This window comes from Mustela putorius, unplaced genomic scaffold (assembly GCF_011764305.1).
Source record: "Mustela putorius furo isolate JIRA1106 unplaced genomic scaffold, ASM1176430v1.1 tig00003909_pilon_pilon_pilon, whole genome shotgun sequence".
Taxonomy (NCBI): domain Eukaryota; kingdom Metazoa; phylum Chordata; class Mammalia; order Carnivora; family Mustelidae; genus Mustela; species Mustela putorius.
Window position 1 is genome coordinate 39,462,079 of NW_025422057.1, and position 24,553 is coordinate 39,486,631.

The window sequence follows — 24,553 nt, forward strand, 5'->3', positions numbered from 1 at the left end:
TCCCTCACGGCCGCTCCACCAGTCCTCTCCCAGCACTCCCAGTTCTCCCAAGCAAGACAACACTTATTACATGATCTTACATCATCGCAGCTGTTTATGGCTGCCTAAATGACTGTTCTCATTGGACTCCTTTTTTCACCAGATTCTTAGTCATTTTGGTGGTTGCTTTCCTGTGGTGGTATGGTGGCCCAGATCCCTTTGAGAATCTTAGGTTAAATTTTAGAGGATTTATAAACCCTGACTTAACTAACATCTCCTGTGTAACCTGTACCCAGAACAACAGTGAAAGCTTACCTCTCTGTTATGATAAACAAGGCTTCCAAGTAAATGGAAATGCTTGTATTCAGAATGTACAACTTAAAGCCTAGTGAAGTCAAATTCTTTACAGTAGCCTATGAAGTTCCATCTTCTATCTGATTTGGGCCCTTGCCACTTTTATATCTCTAGATTCTACTACTCTCTCCTTCCCCCACTGCCTTTTTTTTTTTTTTTAATATTTTATTTATTTATTTGAGAGAGAGAGATCACAAGTAGGCAGAGAGGCAGGCGGGGGGCGGGGCGGGGCGAAGGCTTCCTGCTGAGCAGAGAGCCCCATGTGGGGCTTGATCCAAGGACCCAGGACCCTGAGATCATGACCTGAGCAGAGGCAGGCTTAACCCACCGAGCCACCCAGCGCCCCCCCCCCCCCCACTGCCTTTTAACCACCACTTCAGGGTCTTCATTCTGTTAGGCTTTACCTACATCACTGCTTCCAGATGTCCACCTTACGTGCTTCCTCATCTGTCTCTGTTCAAATATTCCCTCTCCTCGAAGCCAGTCTTAAACACATTGGTATAAGCAGTTTTGGGTGTATGCCATAGTTTGCTGTAGGTTAAATTCTTGAAAGATTACCTGAGCAAAGGATCTACGTATTTAAAACAGTAATAACTAATGCCAGTTGCTTGTTTACCTTTGCCAATATGCAGTGTCACCTACCATCACTTTTTTCTTTAAGTTTTTATTTTAATCACCTGGTGCTCATCACCAGTTCACTCCTCACTCCCCGTCACCAATTTAGCTGTTTCACCCACTCCCCAACCCACCTCAGGTCGGTAACCATCAGCTACTTATCATCACTTTTTAATTTATTTGACAGAGAAACACAGTGAGAAAGGGAATGCAAGCAGGGGGAATAGGAGAGGGAGAAGCAGGATTCCTGTTGAGCAGGGAACTGGGTGCGGGGCTCGATCCCAGGACCCTGGGATCATGACCTGAGCCAAGGCAGACGTCTAATGACTGACCCACCCAGGCACCCCCTACCATCACTTTTTATTTTTTATTTTTATTTTTTTTATAAGACACAGGCTTGCACTGAGTTTTAATTGCAAACATTAAAAAAATTTAACCACTCAGTGAATTATAAAACTTTTGACAGTTAAATTGTACTTTCATTTACGAGGCATTTATTCATTATTTTGATAGACCTGAAAGAAACTTTGCATACTTTTTTTTTCTGTTCTCATTTCAGAGGAATATTATGAAGAGGAGGTCTGAAGTATTTATAAATCAACAGCCAGCAAAGCTGGAAGTGAAATATAAAGAGAACAAAGTCTATATGCAGCTGTGCTGAAAGAGCAGCAGTGGGTTTTAGCTCATGTTTTGGGTATGAAAACTGAGCTCTTCTCAAACAAAATGAAAACAGGTGCAAGAGTAAAGCTAAATCATGAAAAACCTAATTAGTTATTTTTAGCATGCCTCTTAATTTTCCTTTCCCCTGGTTTCTTGTCTTCTGAGCCTGAGTCTTGAACAGGTAACCTACTTGAGGGGGTGCCGGCGGTAAATGGGCCATGGAGGAAGTGTCAAGAAACATGAAAAAGCAAATCCGGCCGTAACTATATAGACAGTCTACCCAAACTGTTCAGCCACGTACCTACAGATAAATCCAACTATTGCAGAAAAAGAAAAATTCCCTGAAACATCTGTTTAGCTCTGGCCCTCGTAATCCATTTGTGTGGGCAGCGAGCTCAGATGCTCCAATATGACTGGCTGAGAAGGCTGGCGGCAGGGACTCAGGGACCGCATGCACCAGTATTTGATACCAGGGGCAGCTCGCAGAGCTGAGCAATGGGATGGCTGTGGGCCCCTACCATCACTTTTTAAAAAACAGATGGTGAAAAATATTATCTTATCTTATTTTGCTTTACCCTGGTTGCTTGTGAAACTGAATGACTTCTACTGTTTAGTGGTGATTTGTATTTTTCCCTGAAGCACTCTGTCAACTCTACTCCATTTTTTAATTAAATTACTGGTTTAAGTGATCTGTCAAAATATTTCGTATATTATAGCAGCTAGCCCTTTGCCTATTACATATGTTTTGTGCATTTTCATTTATGGGAAGAATACTGCTGCCAGAAATAGAAATAAAGAAGTTGTTAAGGAAGTCCTTTTAGCACATACAGTTTCATTCTGAAGGCCTGGCATTCACTGATACACATACCTATTAACAATAACTCTGACAGTATTTGCTTAATATGAAGAAATGTCTCTGTATATCCTTTTACTTTTATTTAGTTTGCTGTTCTAAGACTACCTTCTTAGGGAAGGCACAGAATGAATAGGCAGGGACTTTTTGTGAGGGAACAGGGAGTACCCATATCTTTTGGTCTCTGATGCCCTGTTCCTGATATCAGATAAATGACCTTTAAAGCCTTTAAAACATTAGTCTTAAGTTTATGAATGATAGTGAAACTAGAGCTGTTCATGTTTCGGTAGAATACTGGTCATTACTATTTTTTCAAGGTATTATTTGAGAGAGAGAACACAAGTAGGGGGAAGGGCAGAGAGGGAGAAGCAAACTCCCCACTGAGCATGCAGCCCAATGCAGGACTCGATCCCAGGACCCTGGGATCATGACCCGAGCTGAGGGCAGACACCTGAACCACACAGAAGCCCCAACACTGATCATTATTAAACAGATTTTCATATGCCACAGAAAAGCAAATAATTTTTCATACCCTTTGAAAATATTTACATAGATCCATTAAACACGTATTAGGTATGAACTAAAATCACCTCCACAGAATTATTCCTTTTTTGGTCTGACAACTATCCATTTTCTCATGTATTTTTCCTCATGACTTTCTTTCCACTAAAGTAGCTCCATACCTACGTTGAGTCATACTACTTTAATTTTAAACCTTTTTAAAACTTTAGTTTCTATTGTTAAAAAATACACTGGGGATTGGAAATGTTTTAGGTTGGCAGTAATCAGCCATTCCCTAAATGTAACTTCTGTCCTTAGGAGTTTATGCCGGCTCTAGTCCAAGAGTGCCTGAACTCTACTCCAAAGCCCTGAATGTACAAGTTGGAAGTTGGATTTGTATTTCTGCCATATAAAATTTGTAATTCTGTGCTGTCTTATTAAGTTCACTCTAAACCAGAAATCAGTAAAACACACTGATCTGCCTTTGTAGACTGATTTTGATGTGTTGAGCTAAATTTAAATTGTTCAGCTAGGAAAGATGAGTCAACATTGGAATTCTAAGTCAGCAGTTATTAACTTCTCCTCTGCTTCATAATTGCAATGGAAGATGAAATCTACTGTCACCTGACACAGAATTAAGGGATAGTCTTTGCTTTTTCTTTACTGAACCAAGACCTTTCTCTTTTATAATTTATGTGGCAGGTGTGTCAGACTGTGTTACAAATGCCATTACTGCAGGGAAGTTTTTGACACAGAAAGCTGGTCTCCCATTTCCTTCAAAATCAATCATTTGGCCTTTTCCTTTCTATCTTTTAAATATACATAGTATGTCCCAAGATGATAATCCAGTACATTCTTATACCCCGGGCTGCCCTCAGCACAGGAAATGCCACAGTGGCTTGCCCTGAAGAAGACAGGGACTAGCGGGATGAGCTAAAACTTCAGTGCCCATCCAACTAGTACAGACACAGCTGCCACTCAGCCCCAGGCATTTTCCAGTGTGAATAATGTAAGCTTGGTGTTTTCCATTTATTCAAAAGAAACTGGAATTCCAGATTTTTATGTGAAATCTTGTCTTTAAATATATATATATATATATATATTTTTTTTTTAATATTTTATTTATTTTATTTGACAGACAGAGGTTACAAGTAGGCAGAGAGGCAGGCAGAGAGAGAGAGAGGAGGAAGCAGGCTCCCCACTGAGCAGAGAGCCCGATGCGGGGCTCGATCCCAGGACCCTGGGATCATGACCTGAGCCGAAGGCAGAGGCTTTAACCCACTGAGCCACCCAGGTGCCTAGTTTAAGCTATTTAATGCAGAAATGTGATGAAAAATTTGGGCCTGTCCCTACTTATATGACCTTTGAAAAAAAGGTCATCTTAATACTGTGCTCATCTATTAAACTGGGGTGTAATGATTATCATTTCAAAGTTTTGTTTTTTTTTTAAATTATTTATTTATTTATTTGTCAGAGACAGAGGAGAGAGAGCGAGCGAGCACAGGCAGACAGAGAGGCAGGCAGAGAGGCAGGCAGAAGCAGAGGGAGAAGCAGGCTCCCCGCCAAGCAAGGAACCTGATGTGGGACTCGATCCCAGGATCCTGGGATTATGACCTGAGCCGAAGGCAGCCGCTTAACCAACTGAGCCACCCAGGCGTCCCTCATTTCAAAGTTTTAAATAAGTTATAGTAAGTGCTTATAGAAGTATAATCATAAGTCAGTGAATGTTAGTTTGTTTTCCATCCCAGAGGAGATATTTGATCTCCATGCAGGTCATTTTGGTTCAACTCTTAGGGTTCTGATTATTTTTTCAAAGTTGAGTTGTATTTAGTTCGCCCATCATTGAGGCATTATTCACAGTGGTCAAAAGTGAAAGCAATCCAACTATCCACTGACAGACGAATAGATAAACAAAATGGGGTAAATACATACAATGGAGTTTTATTCAGCCTTGAAAAGGAAATACTGAAGATGCTACAACATGGATGAACTTGAGGATATAATGCTACATGTGAAAAGACAGTCATAAGAAGACAAATACTGTATGATTTTCCTTACAAAGTACCTCAGAGTTCAGATTTATAGTTAGAAAGTAGGACGGTGGTTGCCAAGGGCTAAAGGAAGGGGAAAATGAGGAGTTTCTGTTTAATGGTTATAGAGTTTCAGTTTCGTAAGATGAAGAGAATTTCTGGAGTTAGATGGTGGTGATATTTCACAATGTATATATTAACTTAACATTTCTGAACTTACACTTAAAAAATAGTTCAGATGGTCAATATTATGTTTTGTATATTTTATCAAAATAAAAAAACCAAAATAAAACCCCAAACCCAAAACAACTATTAGGTTTTAGACAACACTCCATTCCACTGCAAAAAACGTGTCAAGTAACCTTTAAAAACTGTGGATACCTAGTTTTTAAAGCATACTTCAAAGTATATTGAGAGAGAGAGAGCGCCTTCATTCAGTAGTACCTACCTGTACATTTATACAACATGCCTGTCATGGTTCCAGCTGCTATGGTGTTAAGGTCATCTTCTGCACCTCGTGTTTTCTCAATGATGACACCAAATGCACTATAGAGCAAAGCTACAGGGAAAATGGAACTGATCAGTAATAAGAGATTAAATGTCAGTACAGCAATTATATTTAGAGAAATATATCTTATAGACATTATGTAAACATAAAGAATATACATATTCTTTATATACACACACACACACAATTTTTAACAGGAAAAGCCTGGCACCAAATAAAATGCCCACCAAAGGGCACAGACTAAGAAATGGACTTTCCATATAATGAAATACTGCATACTCAAAAAAAGGAAAAAAAAGGCAAGAAAAACTACATTCACTAGCATGTAAAGCAGGGACATGTGTGTACAACTTGGGAAATGCAAAGAAAATCTTTGGATTTTCTTCCAAAGAAGAAGAAGAAGAAGAAGAAGCAGCAGTAGCAGCAGCAGCAGCCTTTCTAGCAGCAGCAGCAGCAGCAGCAGCCTTTCTTCAGAAGGCTTCCAAAGAAACATGAATGGTAGCTAATTATAAAAAGTACCACTGGGGAGTCCCAGGAGAAATCTTTTTAATCTTCACTTATAGTTTATTCATAATAGCTATACTTTGGATTTAGAAACAAAAACACATACGTTTCTACTGTAAGAAAAATGTTAACTTAAAAAAATTGAGGTATGGTTCCAGCCCATGTAAAAAACTAACACTAGCACTATTTAGTTTTAACAAAATGTTCCCCAGAACTACCTTTCTCCCACACCTGAGGTTCCAACCCATGTAAAAAACTAACACTAGCACTATTTAGTTTTAACAAAATGTTCCCCAGAACTACCTTTCTCCCACACCTGTAAAGATTCCTAGTAATCCTTTTCCTTATATTTTCTCAAAATTATGCCATGTTTGACCCATCAATATTACACCAAACTCTGCCTTACAAATCCTGTGTGATGTTCTTATACTTCTATAAAAGGCTCTTACCAGTTCAACTTCTTTAACTGAAACTGAACTTGAGCAGAACATTGTGATTGATCATATTACACTGGGAACACACAAGGCAACTGGCCATCCCAATTCACCCACGACTGAGAGTTTCCTGGAGCACGAGATCTGCAGTGCTAAACGAAGACAGTCCCTGGACAGACCAGGATGGCTGACTAGGTATATAAGCATCCAAACAGAAATAAAGAAGGGTGACACTGTATGGGGTGGGAGCAAAGGTGACATGAACAGGATATGGAAGCAGTCATTTCCTAGGAAAAATGTACTGCTTCTAAATCCTGTGGCAAAGCTGGGATATTATTCTCTCACAACAGATGCCTCTTCTATTTTTTCAGTAAGATGCTTGTATTTTCTTTTACTTAATCTGCCACCAATAAAAGATTTTCAGACTTTCAACTAATTTACAAAAACACAGCTGTTAGTGTAGGCACCACAGGTAGTATAATTTTTAAAAGCCATGAGTCATCAAAAGAGTCAATCATTCATAAACAATATAATATGAAATACTTTGGTCCTAAGTCCTACTAAATGACCCTTTAATTAGAACTACAAACGTCTTTCTTATCTACAAAGGCCCTATTGCAACTCTGGAAATTAGGTCTGGGAAATCTCCGAGGTAAAGAGAATGCTGAATGGGTTATTAGGAAAACATACAAAGAGGGATGAATTAATCATATCTTACTACAGAACCTCTGAACCTTTCCTAACATACAAAGGCATATGACTTGGACCTAAATTATCTGGATTTTCTATCTACTTAAAACATGATTTGGTAACTTGCTTGGACAGGAGAGTACGTAATATTGAAAAAGACTTTTAAAACATTGAGAAATGGTATTAGTATTACTTTGTTATATTGTTCATTGTCTTTTCCTAAGTATTTATCTACACTATTCATTACAATAGATTTAACGAAAATTTTTAATATCCTGAGGCCAGAATTTTGATTAAATTGTTCATGATAAATATACATTCTTTCTTCGCATCAATGATTTATTATTAAGTGAGATTTCTACTTACCCAGAGAACCTAGAGTATTAGACCAAAGTGCCCCTTGCCTAGTCACCATGTTCAAAATCCTACCAGGGCAGAAAGAGAAAGAATTTGTGCTTAGAATCACCATTTCTCTAATGTGAAAAATCATAACCATAGCTATTTACAATGTATTAATCCAACAGCCAAAGTTTTCTTAATTTTATTTATTTTTATTTTTAAAAGATTTTATTTATTGGGGCGCTTGGGTAACTCAGTCACTAAGTGTCTGCCTTTGGCTCGGGTCGTGATCCTGGGATCCTGGGACTGAGCTTCTCCCTCTCCCACTCCCCCTGCTTGTGTTCCCTCTCTCAGTGTCTCTGTCAAAAAAAGGAAAAAATCTTAAAAAGAATTTATTTATTTGAGAGACACAGAGAGAGAGGAAGAGAGAGCACAAGCAGCAGAAAGGGGAGAGGCAGATAGCCTGATGGGGGCTTGATTCTGGGACCCTGGGATCATGACCTTAGCCGAAGGCAGACGCCTAACAGGCCGAGCTACTCAGGTGCCCATAGTTATTTTTAAAAAGATTTACTGACTTATTTTAGAGAGACAGCAGGAGCAGGGGGGAGGGGCAGAGGGAGATGGAGAGCAGCAGACACCCCACTGAGGCAGAGCTTGATCCCAAGACACCTTGATCATGACCTGAGCTGAAATCAAGACTCAGATGCCCAACCAACTGAGCAACCCAGGTGCCCTCCAAAGTTCTATTAATTTAATTTTATTTTTAAGATTTGTACTTATTTGACAGAGGCAGTGAGAGAGGGAACACAAGCAGGGGGACTGGGAAAGGGAGAAACAGATTCCCCTTCGGGCAGGGAGCCCAATGTGGGGCTTGATCCCAGGACCCCGGGATTATAACCTGAGCTGAAGGCAGACACTTAACGACTGAGCCACCCAGGTGCCCCCAGTTTTCTTTTTCTTTCCTTTTTTTTTAAGATTATTTATTTGACAGAGAGAGATCATAAGAAGGTAGAGAAGCAGGCAGACAGAGACGGGGAAGCAGGTTCCCCGCAGAGCAGAGAGCCTGACCCGGGGCCCGATCCCAGGACCCTGAGACCATGACCCAAGCCGAAGGCAGAGGCCCAACCCACTGAGCCACCGAGGCGCCCCCAATTTTCTTAACTCAGTATCTCCTCAGAATTTATTAAGGATGATTATATAAATATAAATAAAGGTTAAACCTCAAACATTTTCAGGCAGTGAGTAAAGAAATTTATTATTTTTAAATATAAGGCAAATATAGAAAGGCTCTGAATGACAACCTAGAATGTATTTTATAAAAAAGCTTATAGTAATTGATTTACATTAAAAATACCATTATAACGGACAAATTAGCTTACAATTAAGTTTTTTTTTTTTTTTTTTAAAGATTTTATTTATTTATTTGACAGAGAGAAATCACAAGTAGTCGGAGAGGCAGGCAGAGATAGAGAGAGAAGCAGGCTCCCTGCCGAGCAGAGAGCCCGATGTGGGACTCGATCCCAGGACCCTGAGATCATGACCTGAGCCGAAGGCAGCGGCTTAACCCACTGAGCCACCCAGGCGCCCTACAATTAAGTTTTTTAGGGAAGAATATACTTTGGATGTTAAATGGGATCAAAGCGTGGGATACTGTAGAATATAAAGCAGAATTAAAGGGAAATACTCAAAGAGAAGGGAAAAGCTGTCCAACTAGAATGCATGGAGAAAGCATCCTGTGTCTGCTCCCAGGCTAGAGCAAAGCGGCCAGAGTGAACGCTCAGCACACTCTCAAGGAAGCACAGTTCTGCCTTGCACCAGTGCCAGCTGTCACCAGAACAGTGACAGAGGCAACTGGAGGAAGAAGACAGGACATTCCTCTCCCAGCAGTGTAACACCATCACAGGAATGGGTCTATCCGGACAGCTGACTACTGCTGGAAATTATGGAATTACAGTAAGACTGAAAAAACTTATTTAATGCAATTAAAACTCACTTAAATTAATGCCCAAATAACAAAAATTTGTATTATTTCTAAAAGGCTTTTAAAAAATATTAGTAATGAAGTATATTGTTTCTAATTAATTCTGTTACATATTTCCCAACATTTTAAGTTCAGCATATCGTCCTATGTAACACTTTTGTAAAACTAGTAATTTTCATTAATGCACTGCTGGAAGCACTGCAAACTGGTGAAATTGTTTGGCGTATGACTGGGCAATGCATCTCCACATACTGGGCCCTTATTAATTAAATTACTTTAATCACCTCTCAATAACTCTTCAAGGCCGAAAGCAGAAAAAACTTACCTAAGATCACAAAACAGTAAGTAATGAAACTAGGCTTTAAAGCTACATAGATCTGTCTGGCCCCAAATCTTATCTTCTTTCCATTTTTAGAGGCTGTCTCCTATTTTATTAATTTTATTTTTCGAAGACTTTATTTACTTATTTGAGGGAGAATGCAAGAGAGCACAAGAGGGGATGAGGGATAGAGGTGGATAGGGAGAAGTAGACTCCTCTTTGTACAGGGAGCCCAAAGCAGGGGTCATTCCCAGGACCCTGAGATCATAAACTGAGCCAAAGGCAGCAACTTAACTGACTGAGCCACCCAGGTGCTCCAGCTGTCTCCTATTTTAAACACTTCCTATTTAGTAAGATCAGAATTGTTATATAAAATGATATATTTAAAAAATAAAAAATCTTATCTAAAAAATACAAACCAATTTGACTCTCTCCAAAAATTACTATCACTGTTTTAAGAAACAAAATTTATCTTTCCCAGGAGACCTTCCACTTTCTTTCCTTTTTTTTTTTCCTTAAGATTTTATTTATTTGACCAAGAGAGACAGCGAGAGAGGTTAACACAAGCAGGGGGAATGGAAGAGGGAGAAGCAGGCTTCCTGCTGAGCAGGGAGCCCAACAGGGGGCTTGATCTCAGGACCCTGGGACCGTGAACTGAGATGAAGGCAAATGCTTAAGGACTGAGCCACCCAGGTGCCTGGACCATCCACTTTCATATTTAATATGATGTTAGGGACTTGCTTTAAAGTAGTATGGGAGAGAAGCATGAGATGGGAGCACAATTGGTCCCAATCCTGGTTGACTGTTGAGGATGGATTATGGTTCATGGGTCTTAAACTGTACTATTCTGTCTACTTTGGTATATTTAAAAAAATTTTCTATAACACAAAAAAGTCAAAAATAAAATGTACTAGAATAAGGGACAAATATATTTTTAAAAGATTTTATTTACTTATTTGACAGTGAGAGGGAGAACAAGAGTGAAAGCACCTGAGAGCATAGGCAGGGGAGTGGCAGGCAGAGGAAAAAGGAGAAGCAGGCTCCCCCATGAGCAGGGAACCTATTATGGGGCTCAATCCTAGGGCCCTGGGATCATGACCTTAGCCGAAGGTAGACACTTAACTGACTGTGCCACCCAGGTGCCCCGGAGTAAGAGACAAATATTAATATAAAAGTAAAAATATTCAAGGATGTGGCTTAGTAAAGCCAAGATCTACATCCTAACAGGAATATGAGAAACTTGACAAGCCTTCAGGATTCCCAACATCTAATTTAGCAAACCTGCTGCCACCTGCTGGCTAAATAACATACAAAGAAAATGGAGCTTAATATGTCCTAAAGCAAAACCAGAAGCCATAAAGTTATGTAAAACTAAACATCGAATTATTTAGAGAGTATCTACATGGACTGGTCATGTTTATTTCTTAGGCAGGGTGAAGACATCTGTACTTTCCTTTCTTTTTTTTTTTTTTTAAAAAGATTTTATTTATTTGACAGGCAGAGATCACAAGTAGGCAGAGAGGCAGGCAGAGAGAGAGAGGAGGAAGCAGGCTCCCTGCTGAGCAGAGAGCCCGATGCGGGACTCGATCCCAGGACCCTGAGATCATGACCTGAGCCGAAGGCAGCGGCTTAACCCACTGAGCCACCCAGGCGCCCTGTACTTTCCTTTCTTTAGCCTTCTTTCAGAAACGGGGTGTGAACTCAGTAAGTAGTTCAATTCAAATGACAGCATATCCAGCAACCACTCTTACATGCTTATTTTTTTACTACCAAGTCCTGTGGTTTTTGCATGCCCTCGAACAATCCAAATAATGAAGCAACTCAACAACTTGAAAAGAATCCCATATAGGCCTACAGAATGAAAAGGTAGGTAAGTTAGGTTGGGGTAGCACCAGCTAATTGAGGGACACAGACCAAAAATCACTCCTTTTAAAATGTTAGCCTCATTTTGGCTCAATGGTTTAAGCATCTGCCTTCGGCTCAGGTCATGATCCTGGGGTCCTGCATTGGGTTCCTGGCTCAGTGGGGAGCCTGATTCTCCCTTTACCCTTTCTCCCTGCTTGTGGTATCTTTCACTCTCACTTAAATAAATAAATAAAATCTTTTTAAAAAAAACAAACAAAACAAACCTTAGCCTCAGTAACCTGATTCCTTAGTTTCTTTTATTTTGATTAATTAAAAAAATCGATCAAAATGGATGTCAACCCTCTAAACATGTGTAATCTCAAGATTGTGTTCATCAGGTCAACAAAGTAGAGGTTAATATTCAAACACCACTACATGAGATGATTACATAAGACTTACTGTACGTTTCTCGGTTTGGACCAGGACATGTTCTGGGTTTCCTTCAATCCTAGCCGTAGACCATTCATTGCTCCAAATGCAGCCCCTAGTGAATCATAGTAAAAAACAACTGCACTTCAGATTCTTTTTTACTTTTATTTAATAGGAAAAAATAAAAAATGTAAATAATGATCATTTACTTATTTACTATTATTAAAAATTCTACTTTTAAGTAATCTACACATCTAACATGAAACATGAACTTAAAACCCCAAGATCAAGAGTCACATGGTCCACTGAGTCAGCCAGGTGGCCCTCAATAATGATTTTTTAAAACCCTGAAACCAGTACTTGAATTGCTTTTGATTTTAAGAACTTTTGCCTACTTGGATTGAGGACAGTGAAAAAAATTATCATACCCACCTGTCATACAGCATCCTCCAATGGTAAAGAAGGCCAGCTCAAATCTGCCCCGGGTCTTATTAGCTCCAGTCGGTAAAATAAACTCATCTGTATCCTAAAGGGGCAATAACAAAAAACAAGCTGAGCTCCCCTCAAAACCCAGTACTTGAAAAGTGTTTTTTAATTTGTCAAATTAACAAAAGTAAAACCTGAGATTAACTAAACCTCAACTATACTTAGTCAAGCATAAATTAAAACTTTCTGCAACAGCAATACCTAAATCAAAGTGAAGTGAAATGAACTACACATACAGTTACACTCATTAGTTTTTAGGAGGCATTCTCATCAGAACTTTGCTTTTGAATTAAGTTTGACCAATTGTATGTAATTTGTCCTACTTAATGATAAATATGATGTAACATGCAAGAGAGTTTAGGAAGACCAGCTCTAGAGAAAGGTAAACGGAAAGGTAAGAGAAGTAACGGTTTATTCGATTGAGATACCACTGTGGAAAAAGAACTCTCATTCTATAGCTACTATTTATCAAGCACAATTTTACTATTATCATAAAAAATGAGCAGAAACTATAAAAGCATAACAGATTAGATCAATTATGCAAGGGCAAAACTACCTTCTTAATTCTTTTTTTTAAAAAGATTTATTTATTTATTTATTAGACAGAGAGAGATCACAAGTAGGCAGAGAGGCAGGCAGAGAGAGAAAGAGGAGGAAGCAGGCTCTCTGCTGAGCAGAGAGCCCGATGCGGGACTTGATCCCAGGACCCTGAGATCATGACCTGAGCCAAAGGCAGCGGCTTAACCCACTGAGCCACCCAGGCGCCCTACCTTCTTAATTCTTAACAGTTTGGGGAAGCATCTATTTTAATAATCTTAAAACAGCTATAATCTTTCTAGTAAATGCATATACAAATTTGGTATGAAACCCATGAAGGCTACTTAAGAATTTTAGGTTGAAAATGCTACTGTAAGTGCACAATATGATTGATTCTATAATACAATACACTCATACAGAACACATTCAATACAGGTTTGCCAAGCTTTCTATACAAAAATGGTTAAAATAGGCCATAAGCACACACGGCTGGCAATTTGCTAACAAGTAAACATCACTTTACCAAATATGGAACTTCAGTAAATGCATTCCTGATTAGGAAAACTGCAGCTATGCACTGGTTTTTGATTTCTGGCTTATGCATACATTCTCACCAAAAAGTGCACAAATAAGCAAGCACATCTACTTTCATCACATAAAAACAGTCTGTTGGGCAATAATAAGCCAACTCTGAAGAGATCCCATATCATGATATACATGGTTTCTCAAAAGTTTTGGACCTTTAAAGATTTTATTTATTTATTTGACAGACAGAAATCACAAGCAGGCAGAGGCAGGCAGAGAGAGCAGGAAGCAGGCTCCCTGCTGAGCAGACAGCCGGATGTGGGGCTCGATCCCAGGACCCTGGGATCATGACCTGAGCCTAAGGCAGAGGCTTTAACCCACTGAAGCCACCCGGGTGCCCCAGTTTTGGACCTTTAAATTAATCACTTAATTTTAAACTGTACTTCTGGCTTGGAAGTTTTAGAAATGCTATATTTAATGAGGTATATAATTCTTCAACCTAGAAATGGATCGCTAATTACAAATAGAAATTTTTTTTTAAAAGGTCCTGATGAAGATTAATAAGCAAAGTGCATGTTATCACCAACTCAACTCTTTGCTAGGGTCAACCATAATAAAAGTACTAAAAGGACGAAGGCAAATGTACATCAGTTCACACACAGAGCCTCTTGAAAACAATTTCATGGTTAGCTGTCATTGGGGCTTAATCTTTTAAATGCAATTAGAATGCACTGTTTCAGTCCTTAATTTTTTAAAAAGATTTTATTTCTTTACTTGACAGAGACAGAGATAGTGAAAGAACATGAGTGGTGGTGGGGGATGGGGTGGTGGGGAGAGGGAGAAGTAGGCTCCCTTCCGAGCAGGGAGCTGGATGCATAGCAGGAATGGATCCCAGGACCCTGGGATCATGACCTGAGCTGAAGGCAGATGTTTAACTGAATGAGCCACCCAAGAGCTCCTTAAATGTACTGCTTCACGTAAAAAAAATGTGCAAAGACTTTTTTGAGGGAGGGGACCCTGGACAAATTACATTAATCCTGGGAGAAAATCAAAAGGCTTTTGGCTTTCTATAAAAATGTGATTAACAGCTTTTTATGTTATGAAAAAAACTTCTGCAAGCCAAATTTGAACTGCAAGAAATAAGCACTTAACAGGTTGCTCTTGAAGTAAAGATAACACATGGATGTAGGGAAGATACACTGAAACGTTCTTGTGCTGAGGACACAGTGTAACAATCACCAGTACCACTGTTTGCCACACAGAAGAGAAATGCATCCAAGGATGGGAACCACTGTACCTGATAAAATAGTCGGAAGGCCAAGATTATGTGAAATATTTATATTTCAACTGGAGATACTGGATGTTAGAAATATTCAAATTGATCTTGTTTTTATATTGGATGTTCATCTGGCCTAAAAAGCGGAAGATTATCTACCAAATGTAATTTTTAATTTATCAGTGACGATGCAAAGGTGGGGACAACACAAAGCAATAGTAAGAGAAACCACAAATAGTGCCTCAGATAAAAGTTGTTGACAAAAACCAGTAGATGGTGAGTACACCTGTAGTACTTAAGATGTCTCTGTACTTCAGAAGTATGGAAAACTGTTCCATAAAATTCAGTTTTAACTAAGGTAACCTTTAAATTTAGGCTTTCCATAGTTTTTATAATGAAATGAGAAAAACTTTTCAATTCTGAAACCCCTTTGCATTTGAATGGAAAAGGTCACTACAAATGTTTGTGATTAAGCAAGAATCCCAAGCCCCACCTAGCACTGCAAGGTCACAGTGTTATGTATTTATTTATTTATTATTTTTTATTAGCATATAATGTATTATTAGCCCCAGGGATACAGGTCTGTGAATTGCCAGGTTATACACTTCACAGCATTCATCATATTTTTAAATGGAGCTACAGTACAACCTTTAAGCCTACATTCAACATTGAAGCAAAACACGTGACTAGTTTTGAAATTTTGAGTAAAATACTGAGATACTCTTGAAATAAAATCAATAAACATACACTACAGATATTTGACAAACATTTCCTGCAAAAACAAACAAGTATTAAGTCCCAAATCAACTTGCTTCTATTGAAACACACTGAACAAGAAATGCAGCCAATTACTGTCAGTGATTCAACTTGAAACAAAAAGTCCCAACCACTACTCTTAAAAAACCACCCCAAAACCCATCCTATTTACTGATATGTAATTCAAATACTATATTATTCACCTATTTAAAGTGTATAATTCAATGGTTCAGTATTATACAACAAAGACTACCATCTTTAGAGCATTTTCACTATCCCAAACAGAACCCCATACCTGTTAGCAGTCGTCGTTCCCCATTTCTCCCCTACCCTGGGCAGCTACTAATCAGTCTGCTTTCTGTCTCTTTGTATTTGCCAATTCTGGACATTTCATGTACATAGAATCATACAATATACGGTCTTTTATGACTGGCTTCTTTCATGTAATAAGTTTACAGGGCTCAACCATGTTCCATCCAGCATGTTATCATCACTTCTTCCTTTTTTCCTGCTAAATATCTCATTGCATGGAGATGCCACATTTTGTTTATTTTTAAGTTGACAGACATTTGGGTTGTGTCTACCTCCTGGCTATTCAGAATAAACCTGATAAGAGCATTCGTGCACAACCTCTTGTGTGGACATATGTTTCCAATTCTCTTGGATATATATCTGAGTAGATTACTGGGTCATATGGTAACTCTATTTTTCATATTTTGAGAAACTGTCCAATTCTTTTGGGTATAAATCTATTGAGGAGAATTAGTGGGTCAAATGGTAACTCTATTTTTAATATTTTGAGAAATTATCGGACTGTTTCCAAAGCAGCTGTTTCAATTTACATTTCCACCAGCAGTGCATGAAGGTCCAATTTCTCCATATCCTCACCAACATCAGTTATTGCATGTTTTTGATAATACCTATAGCAGTGGTAAAGGAGTATCTCATGTCAGTTTTGTGATTTGCATTTCCCTAGTAAGTGACATTAAATATCTTTTATGATTATTGAACATTTCTATATCTTTTTAGGGAAACATATACTCAAATCCTCTACTCTTTTTTATTTTTAATTTTTAAAGATTTTATTTATTTATTTGTCAGAGAGAGAGAGAGAACACAAGCAGGGGGAGTGGAAGACAGAGGGAGAGGCAGGGTCCTTGCTGAGCAAGGAGCCTGATGCAGCACTTGATCCCAAGACCCTGGGATCATGACCTGAGCTGAAGGCAGATGCTTAAGCTTAACTGACAGAGCCACCCAGGCGTCCCTAAAGCTATAAATTATTGACATTAACAACTGAGAGGAGGAGTACACACCTGTTAAAGAGGAAGTGTTTTTGCATGTTATGGAAGTTAAACTGGTAAAAATTAGATTTATAATATAATAAACCTATATAATATATGATATATATTCTATACATATAATATATAATAAAAACTAGATTTATAATTTTACGATGTTAAATTTTAGGATGTTAAATCCCCCAGTAACTAAAAGGAATATAATTACAGAACATACACAAAAGAAAATGAGAGATTTAAACATTTCACTGCAAAAAATAAATCAACTAAACACAAAAGACAGTAATTCAAGAAACGAAGGACAAAAAAGCTAGAAGACATATAAAAAACAAACAGCAAAATGATAGAAATTCCTCCTTATCAGTAATCATTTTAAATATAAGTGGATCAAACTCTCTAACCAAAAGACATTAAGACTGGCACAATAGATAAAATACCAGGATCCAACTACACTGGGAGTTACTTTCATTCCAAAGACACAAAAAGATTCAAACTGAAGTGATAGAGAAAGATATTCTATGCAAATAAAATCCAAGACAGCAGGATGGCCATACTAATTTCAGAAAATATAGACTTTAAATAAATGAAAGGTTACAAAGAAAGAGAATATTAATAAAAGGTCCAATACAACAAAAAGATTCAATTATAAACATTTATACACCTAATAACAGGCCATTAAAATATATTAAATATAAAACAGTCGAATGAAAGGGAGAAATAGAAATTTCTACAGTAATAATTGGAGACTTCAATACTCTATTCTCAATAATAATAATCATAACCATACAGAAAATAAGGAAATATGAGCACTTAACACCATAAATCAAAGAACAAACAGATCTAACAAACATCTACAAAACACTCTACCTATCAATAATATAATAGCATAGCCATTTTCCTCAAGTGTATGTGGGACATTTTCCAGGACAGATAATATATTAGGACACAAATTAAGTCTCAATGGATTTTAAAATATACTATACAGACTATCTTCTCCAACCACAATAGTATACATTAGAAATCAGTAATAGAAATAAAATTAAAAATTCACAAATTCATGGAAATTAAATAATATACCCATAAACCACCAACAGATCAAAGAAGAAATTATAAGGGAAATTAGAAAATACTTAAGAGATCAATAAAAAAAGAAAACACAACATATCAAAACTTATGAGATCCAGTGAAAGTAGTGCTAAGGGGAAAATTCAGAGCTATAAATGCTTATTAAAAATATCAGAAAGATCTCAAATATACAACCTAACTTTGCAACTTAAGGAAGCTTGAGGAACTAGAAAAAGAAATGAGAGAGTACTATAAAAAAACTGCATGCCAACAAATTGGATAACCTTGATGAAATATACAAATTCCTAGAGACATAAAACTCATCAAGAAACAGGAAATCCGAACAGGCCTATAATTAGTGAGAAGTGTGAAATCAGGAATAAAAAATGTCACACCAGGGACACCAGTGTGGCTCAGTTGGTTAAGGGTCCAACTTTTGATTTCAGCTCAGGTCATGATCTCAGGGTTGTGAGATAGAGCCCAACATCGGGCTCTGAGCTAGGCATGGAGCCTGCTAAAATTTCTCTTTCTCCTTCTCCCTCTGCCCCTGCCCCCTTTAACTCCATGTTCTCTCTCTAACACAAAACACAAGTCACAACCAAGAAAAGCCCTGGACCTAATGACTTCACTCGTGAAATCTATCCAACATTTAATGAAGAACTAATGCCAATTCTTTTCAAACTTTTCCAAAAAAATTGAAGTGGAAGTAATATTTGGTATAAGGCCAAGATTACCCTCATACCAAAGCCAGACAAAGACACTACAAGAAAACTACAGACCAATATCCCCTATGAACACTGACGCAAAATCCTCAACAAAATACTAGGAAAACAAACTCAGCAGCATATTAAAAGGATTACACACCATGACCAAGTGGGACTTATTTATGTAATGCAGGATGGCCCAATATATTAAAACTGATCAACATAATACACCACAGTAAAAGAAAGAGGGGAAAAAAACCCACGATCACCTCAACTACTGCAAAAAAAAGCATTTCACAAAATCCAACATACTTTTAAGGTAAGAAGAATTCAACAAACTAGGAATAGAAGGAAACTACCTCAACATAATAAAAGCCACATATGAAAATCCTACACTGAACATTATATTAAAAGGTAAAAGATAAAAGTTTTCCCTCCAAAATCAGAAAAAGGTAAGGATACCCATTTCTGCCACTCTTCTTTCGACACAGCACGAATCCCCTGATATCTTTAAGTAGAATATTCCTATCAAACCTCCTGTAAGTCAAAATGTCATAAAGCAAAGAAGCAATTATCATCAACTTACATGGAAAAGTGTTTTGAGTACTCCTAGACCCAAAATAAAACCTCTCTCAGTGTTTTCTGATACTTCAGAACACAGCTTGCTATCAAACACACAAAATAAATCAAGATAAAGCACAGATGCTCACAGATGCTCAGATAAGCTGCGATGGCTTGATGCTGAGATGCTGAGTGCAGATGCCCAGGAAGGAGCTCGATGGTGCCACTATAACTGCTCACTGCAAAACAAATGCTGAATGCTATTTTTGCTTTTTTGGCAAAAGCAAAAATTCTCTTCTGATTTCTTCTGTTCAGCGTAAACAGGTACTACATACACACCTACATAATATAGATCTCTCATGAAGGTGAAATGGAACAATGAGAGCTTTGAAAAAGCAGGGGATATTTGTATTAGATGTTCTAGCTACAGCAATTAGAGAAGAAATAAAAGGTATCCAAATTGAAAAGGAAGAAGCTAAATTTTCTTTGTTTGCAGATAAAACAATCTTATATGTAGAAAATCCTACATATTGCACAAGGAAACCTATTAGATCTAATAAACAAATTCAGCAAAGTAGCAGGATACAAAGTCAACACAAAAAATTAAAAGGATTTCCATATGCTAGTGATGGACAATTTGAAAAGTAACTAAAAAAAGCAATTCCACTTATAATAGCATCAAAAAGAGTAGGGGTGCCTGGGTCACTCAGTTGGTTAAGTGTCTGCCTTCAGCTCAGTTCATGATCCCAGGATCCTGGGATCAAGCCCCAAAACGGGCTCCTTGCTCCACAGGGAGCCTGCTTCTCCCTCTTCCTCTTCCTACTGCTCCCCCGGTTGTGCTCTCCCTCTCATCCCCTCCCCCTCTGTTAAATAAAGAAATAAAAAAACCATATCTTTAAGTTAAAAAAGAATAATACTTAGGAATGAACTTAACTGATGAGGTAAAAGTCCTACACAATGAAAACCATAAAATGCAAACAAAGAAGAAAGGGAAACATAACCCATGTGTGTGGGTTGGAAGACTTAATACTGTTAAGATATCAATACCATCTGGGACGCCTGGGTGGCTCAGTTGGTTAAGCAGCTGGCTTCGGCTCAGGTCATGATCCCAGCGTCCTGGGATCGAGTCCCACATCGGGCTCCTTGCTCAGCAGGGAGCCTGCTTCTCCCTCTGCCTCTGCCTGCCATTCTGTCTGCCTGTGCTCGCTCTACCCCCCCGCTCTCTGATAAATAAATAAAATCTTAAAAAAAAAAAAAAAAAAAGATATCAATACCATCCAAAAGAATCTATAGATTCAATGTAATCCCTATCAAAATACCATGTTTTTGCAAATGGAAAAATCTATCCTCTAATTAATATGGTATCTCAATGAGACCCAAGCAGCCAAAACAATCTTGAAAAAGAACAATAATCGGGATGCTTAGGTGACTCAGTTGGTTAAGTGTCTGCTTTTGGCTCAGGTCATGATCCCAGGGTCCTGGGAATGAGTCCCACATCAGGCTCCTCACTCAGCGGGGAGCTTGCTTCTCCCTCTACCTGCTGCTCCTTCTGCTTGTGCTCGCTCTCTGACAAATAAATTAAAAAAAAAAAAGAAAGAAAGAAAGAAAGAACAATAATCACATTTCCTGATTTTAAAACTTACTACAAGGATACTGTAATCAAAAGAGTGTGATACTGACAAAGACAGACAAATAGACCAATGAAACAGAATAGTGAACCTGGAAATAAACCCTCACATATAGTCAAATGATTCTGAACAAGATTGCCAAGACCATTCCACGAGGGAAAAACTCTTAACAAATGAGGCTCTGAAAACCAGATATCCACATGAACAAGTAAAGTTGGATCCTTACCTAACACCTAATAAAAAAAAAATTAAACACCTAATATAAAAATTGAATGGATCTAAATATAAGACCTAAAATCAAAAAACTCTTAGAAGAAAACATGGGAGAAGAGCATGACACTGGATTTGACAATGACTTCTTGTTTTTGACACCAAAGCACAGGAAACAACAACAAAAAGAAAAATAGGGGGCTCCTAGGTGGCTCAGTGGGTAAAGCCTCTGCCTTTGGCTCAGGTCACAATCTCAGGGTCCTGGAAATGAGCCCCACATTGGGCTCTCTGCTCGGTGGGAAGCCTGCTTCCCCTCCTCTCTCTGCCTACTTGTGATCTCTCTCCCTCTGTCAAATGAAAAAATAAAATCTTAAAAAAGAAAAATAAGAACTGGCCTTTGTGAAAATTTAAAAATACTGTGACTCAAAAGATAGTAATCAGCATAGTAAAAAGGCAACCCACAGAATGTGAGAAAATATTTGCAAATCATGTTACCTGTTCAGGGGTTAATATTCAGAATATATAGAGAACTTAAATTCAACAAAAAATAAAGACTCAATTCAAAAATAAGCATTTCTCCAAAGGTATGGCAATGGGCATAAAATGGGCAAAAATCATTATGAAAAGGTGTTCAACATCACTAATCATTAGGGTCATGTAACTCAAAACTACAAGGAGCACCATCTCATACTCATTAGAATAGCTAAATCAAAAAACTGCAGAAAATAACAACTGTTGGTGAGGATGTAGAGAAACTGCAAACCTTGTGCAGTTCTTAGGAATGTAAAATGGTATAGTGCTACAGAACACAGTATGGCATTCCTCAGATAAATAATAATAAAATTTCCAGTAAGATCCAGTAATTTCACTTCTGAATATATAACTGAAATTTAAAAAAAGGTTCAGGAAGAGACATTTGTACACAGCAACACTACCCCCAATAGCTAAAATATGAAAGCAATCCAAGCGTCCAGGGACAGATGGAAAAGCAGAATGGAATATTATTCAATTAAATATTAGTCAGCCTAAAAGGAAGGAAATTCTGACACATGCTATAGCATAAGTGAAACTTGAGAATATTATGTTAAATGAAATAAGCCAATCACAAAAAGACAGATACTATAATTCTATTTATTTGAGGTACTTAAGAGTATCAAAACCAGAAACAAAAAGCAAAACAGTGGTTGCCATGGGATAGGTGGGTGGAATGAAGTTATTTTTCAATGGGTATAGTTTGTTTTACAGGATGAAAAGAGTTACAGATATGGCAGGTGGTAATTGTTGCACAATATTATAAACATAGTTAATACTACTTGACAGTACACTTAAAAATGGGTAAGATAGTAAATTTAATGTTAGTACATTTCACAATTTAAATGGTAAAGGGGAAAAAAACCCAAAACACCTCAAACCCCAAAAACCCTTTAAAGGGAATTAGTTAATTAGTAACAGAGAGATAAAAGTCAAATCCTGGAGTTTCTGAGAAAAGAAAAAGAAAAAGAAAAGAAAAGAAAAAGGAGTTGGTACCTCTAGAAATATGTATCACAGATCTAGTTAGCATAAGAACCTGGATTTTTTTTTTAAAGCAGTAAGATAAATCACCAAACTAATAAATTCATAAAAGGACTAGTCTTAATTTTACCTGAACGAGATATCGTGGATCCACATTTAAATACGGAGACAGAGGATTCATACCAGTCACTAGAGAGAAAACATCACATTGCAATGAAATTTTAAAAAGTTATTTCATTCAGTGTTAATTACGCTGTTCCGGATGTTTTTCAATTTTGATATACAGGCTTACTGAATATGAAATTTTCTCCTTTTCTCCTTATCCTGTCTGGCAGTTTGTGGCTGTCTCCTCCTGAGGTCCTGAATTTCAAACCAAGTCCTGCACTAGTGGCTCAGGCTCTCATACCAAGAAGATATTGGCAATAATGTGGATCAAATAATCAGAGTAGCAGGAAGCATAGCCGAAGTCAATTATAAAGCTAATTTCCTCTACTTTGCTACAAGCATGCTTGACATCTATACAAATTGCAAAATAAGACTGACAATAAACAAGTGAATTTCATGGGAAAACCAGTGCTTGGGTTATGAGTTATATATATTTTAAGGCCGTTCCTTCAAATCTTAGTATTGACAGTTGCTGACAAAGGTGAGTTGCTGTGGCAGTGTAGAACATTCTTGGGTCATCACCACAGGAATGGGAGTCAGGACAAAAGAAAATGGAAACTCTCAGAGAGCCAGACTTGAATCCCACTAACTTTGACAATGGGAAAAAAATCTATCAAGGAATATCAACTTTCTCATATTCTGAATTTAATCCTTGAATCCTTTGGATGTTCACAAATCTAAGAAATACCCAGGACTCCAGTCCTTTCATCAACTGAAAGTCCTATTAATTCTATATTCAATATTCATCTTGAACTATTACTTACCACCATCCTTACTGCTACCATCTTAGTCCAACCATTACATCTCACCCAGACTACAGTAATAATCTCCTACCTAAATGAACTCCTTAATCTGCTCTAGTCCCTTCAATTCACTTCCTATATAGTAACTCAAGTGACTTTTTTTTAAGGAAAAGGAAATCAGCCTTAATGGCTTCCATTCGCAATTTTAATCAAATCCAAACTCCTTACCATGGCTTATAAAACAATGCATTAGTGGCATTACTTGCTCTCCTGATCTCATTATCTCCTACTGCTCCAACTCGCTCTCAACTTTATAGACACACTGGCCCATCAGATGTTCTTTAAACATGTCAGGTCTGTCCCCCCTCATCCCAGGGCACTTGGACTAATCATTTTCCCTTGTGTACCTCCATGTGCCTATGCGCCCCCACATTTGTATTGTATTCAAGTCACAGGTCAAATGTAAACACCCTCTGGTTGCTTTCCCTGACCTATTTATTCTAAAACAATGACCTGCTCCCATCCCCTGATCCTGTTTTGATGCCTTTACATACACTTATTCACTGAAATGTGTTTGTGTTACTTGGCACACTAGGATGTAAACTCCATGAAAGCAGCAATCATCTCTTTTGACCACTGGTAGTCCTGCACCCAGAAAAGTCGTTGGCCCATTCCAGGTGTTCAGTGAATGGTGGTCACCCTCGACTTCTCAATTTACCTTCAAACCTTAATCAGATTAGTGTAACAATGCTTTGTCTTATTAAGGCAGTGCCCTTTGTGCTCCAAAACTCAAACCTCGGAAGGCTTATTATATGTAAAATGTGTTCCAGATTCAGTTTTGACATAAGTGACACTAGGACTCTTTTGCTCTTGACCAAAGAAGACCTGGAGAAGTAGAACAAGTTATATTCATCCAGCTGAATACCCACAAAGTCCCAAACATCTGGACGACATTCACAGGATTGAGAGGGCACAGACAGGTAGTATTCATATTTCTGCACTTTTGGCCTTGCGTATTTCGTTTCCTAAAATTCTTACCTGGCTTC

The 24,553-nt window shown here is 37.9% G+C and overlaps 1 protein-coding gene, 1 non-coding gene and 1 pseudogene across 2 annotated transcripts in view; all 3 read right to left on the reverse strand.

Annotated features, from left to right (window-relative positions):
- LOC101681864 (mitochondrial import inner membrane translocase subunit Tim23) overlaps positions 1-24,553 on the reverse strand; it is a 30,875-nt gene that overhangs the window by 5,550 nt on the left and 772 nt on the right. The window contains exons 2-6 of the mRNA XM_004765868.3: positions 22,730-22,788; positions 12,474-12,567; positions 12,072-12,156; positions 7,495-7,553; positions 5,441-5,551 (exon numbers count right to left, since the gene is read on the reverse strand). Coding sequence (XP_004765925.1) covers positions 5,441-5,551; positions 7,495-7,553; positions 12,072-12,156; positions 12,474-12,567; positions 22,730-22,788 — 408 coding nt within the window. The remainder of the gene's footprint in view (positions 1-5,440; positions 5,552-7,494; positions 7,554-12,071; positions 12,157-12,473; positions 12,568-22,729; positions 22,789-24,553) is intronic.
- On the reverse strand, positions 1,270-4,031 carry LOC106007172 (annotated as a pseudogene).
- On the reverse strand, positions 9,202-9,405 carry LOC123388813. The gene has a single exon (XR_006603316.1). It is a non-coding gene; the product is annotated as a small nucleolar RNA SNORA74 (small nucleolar RNA).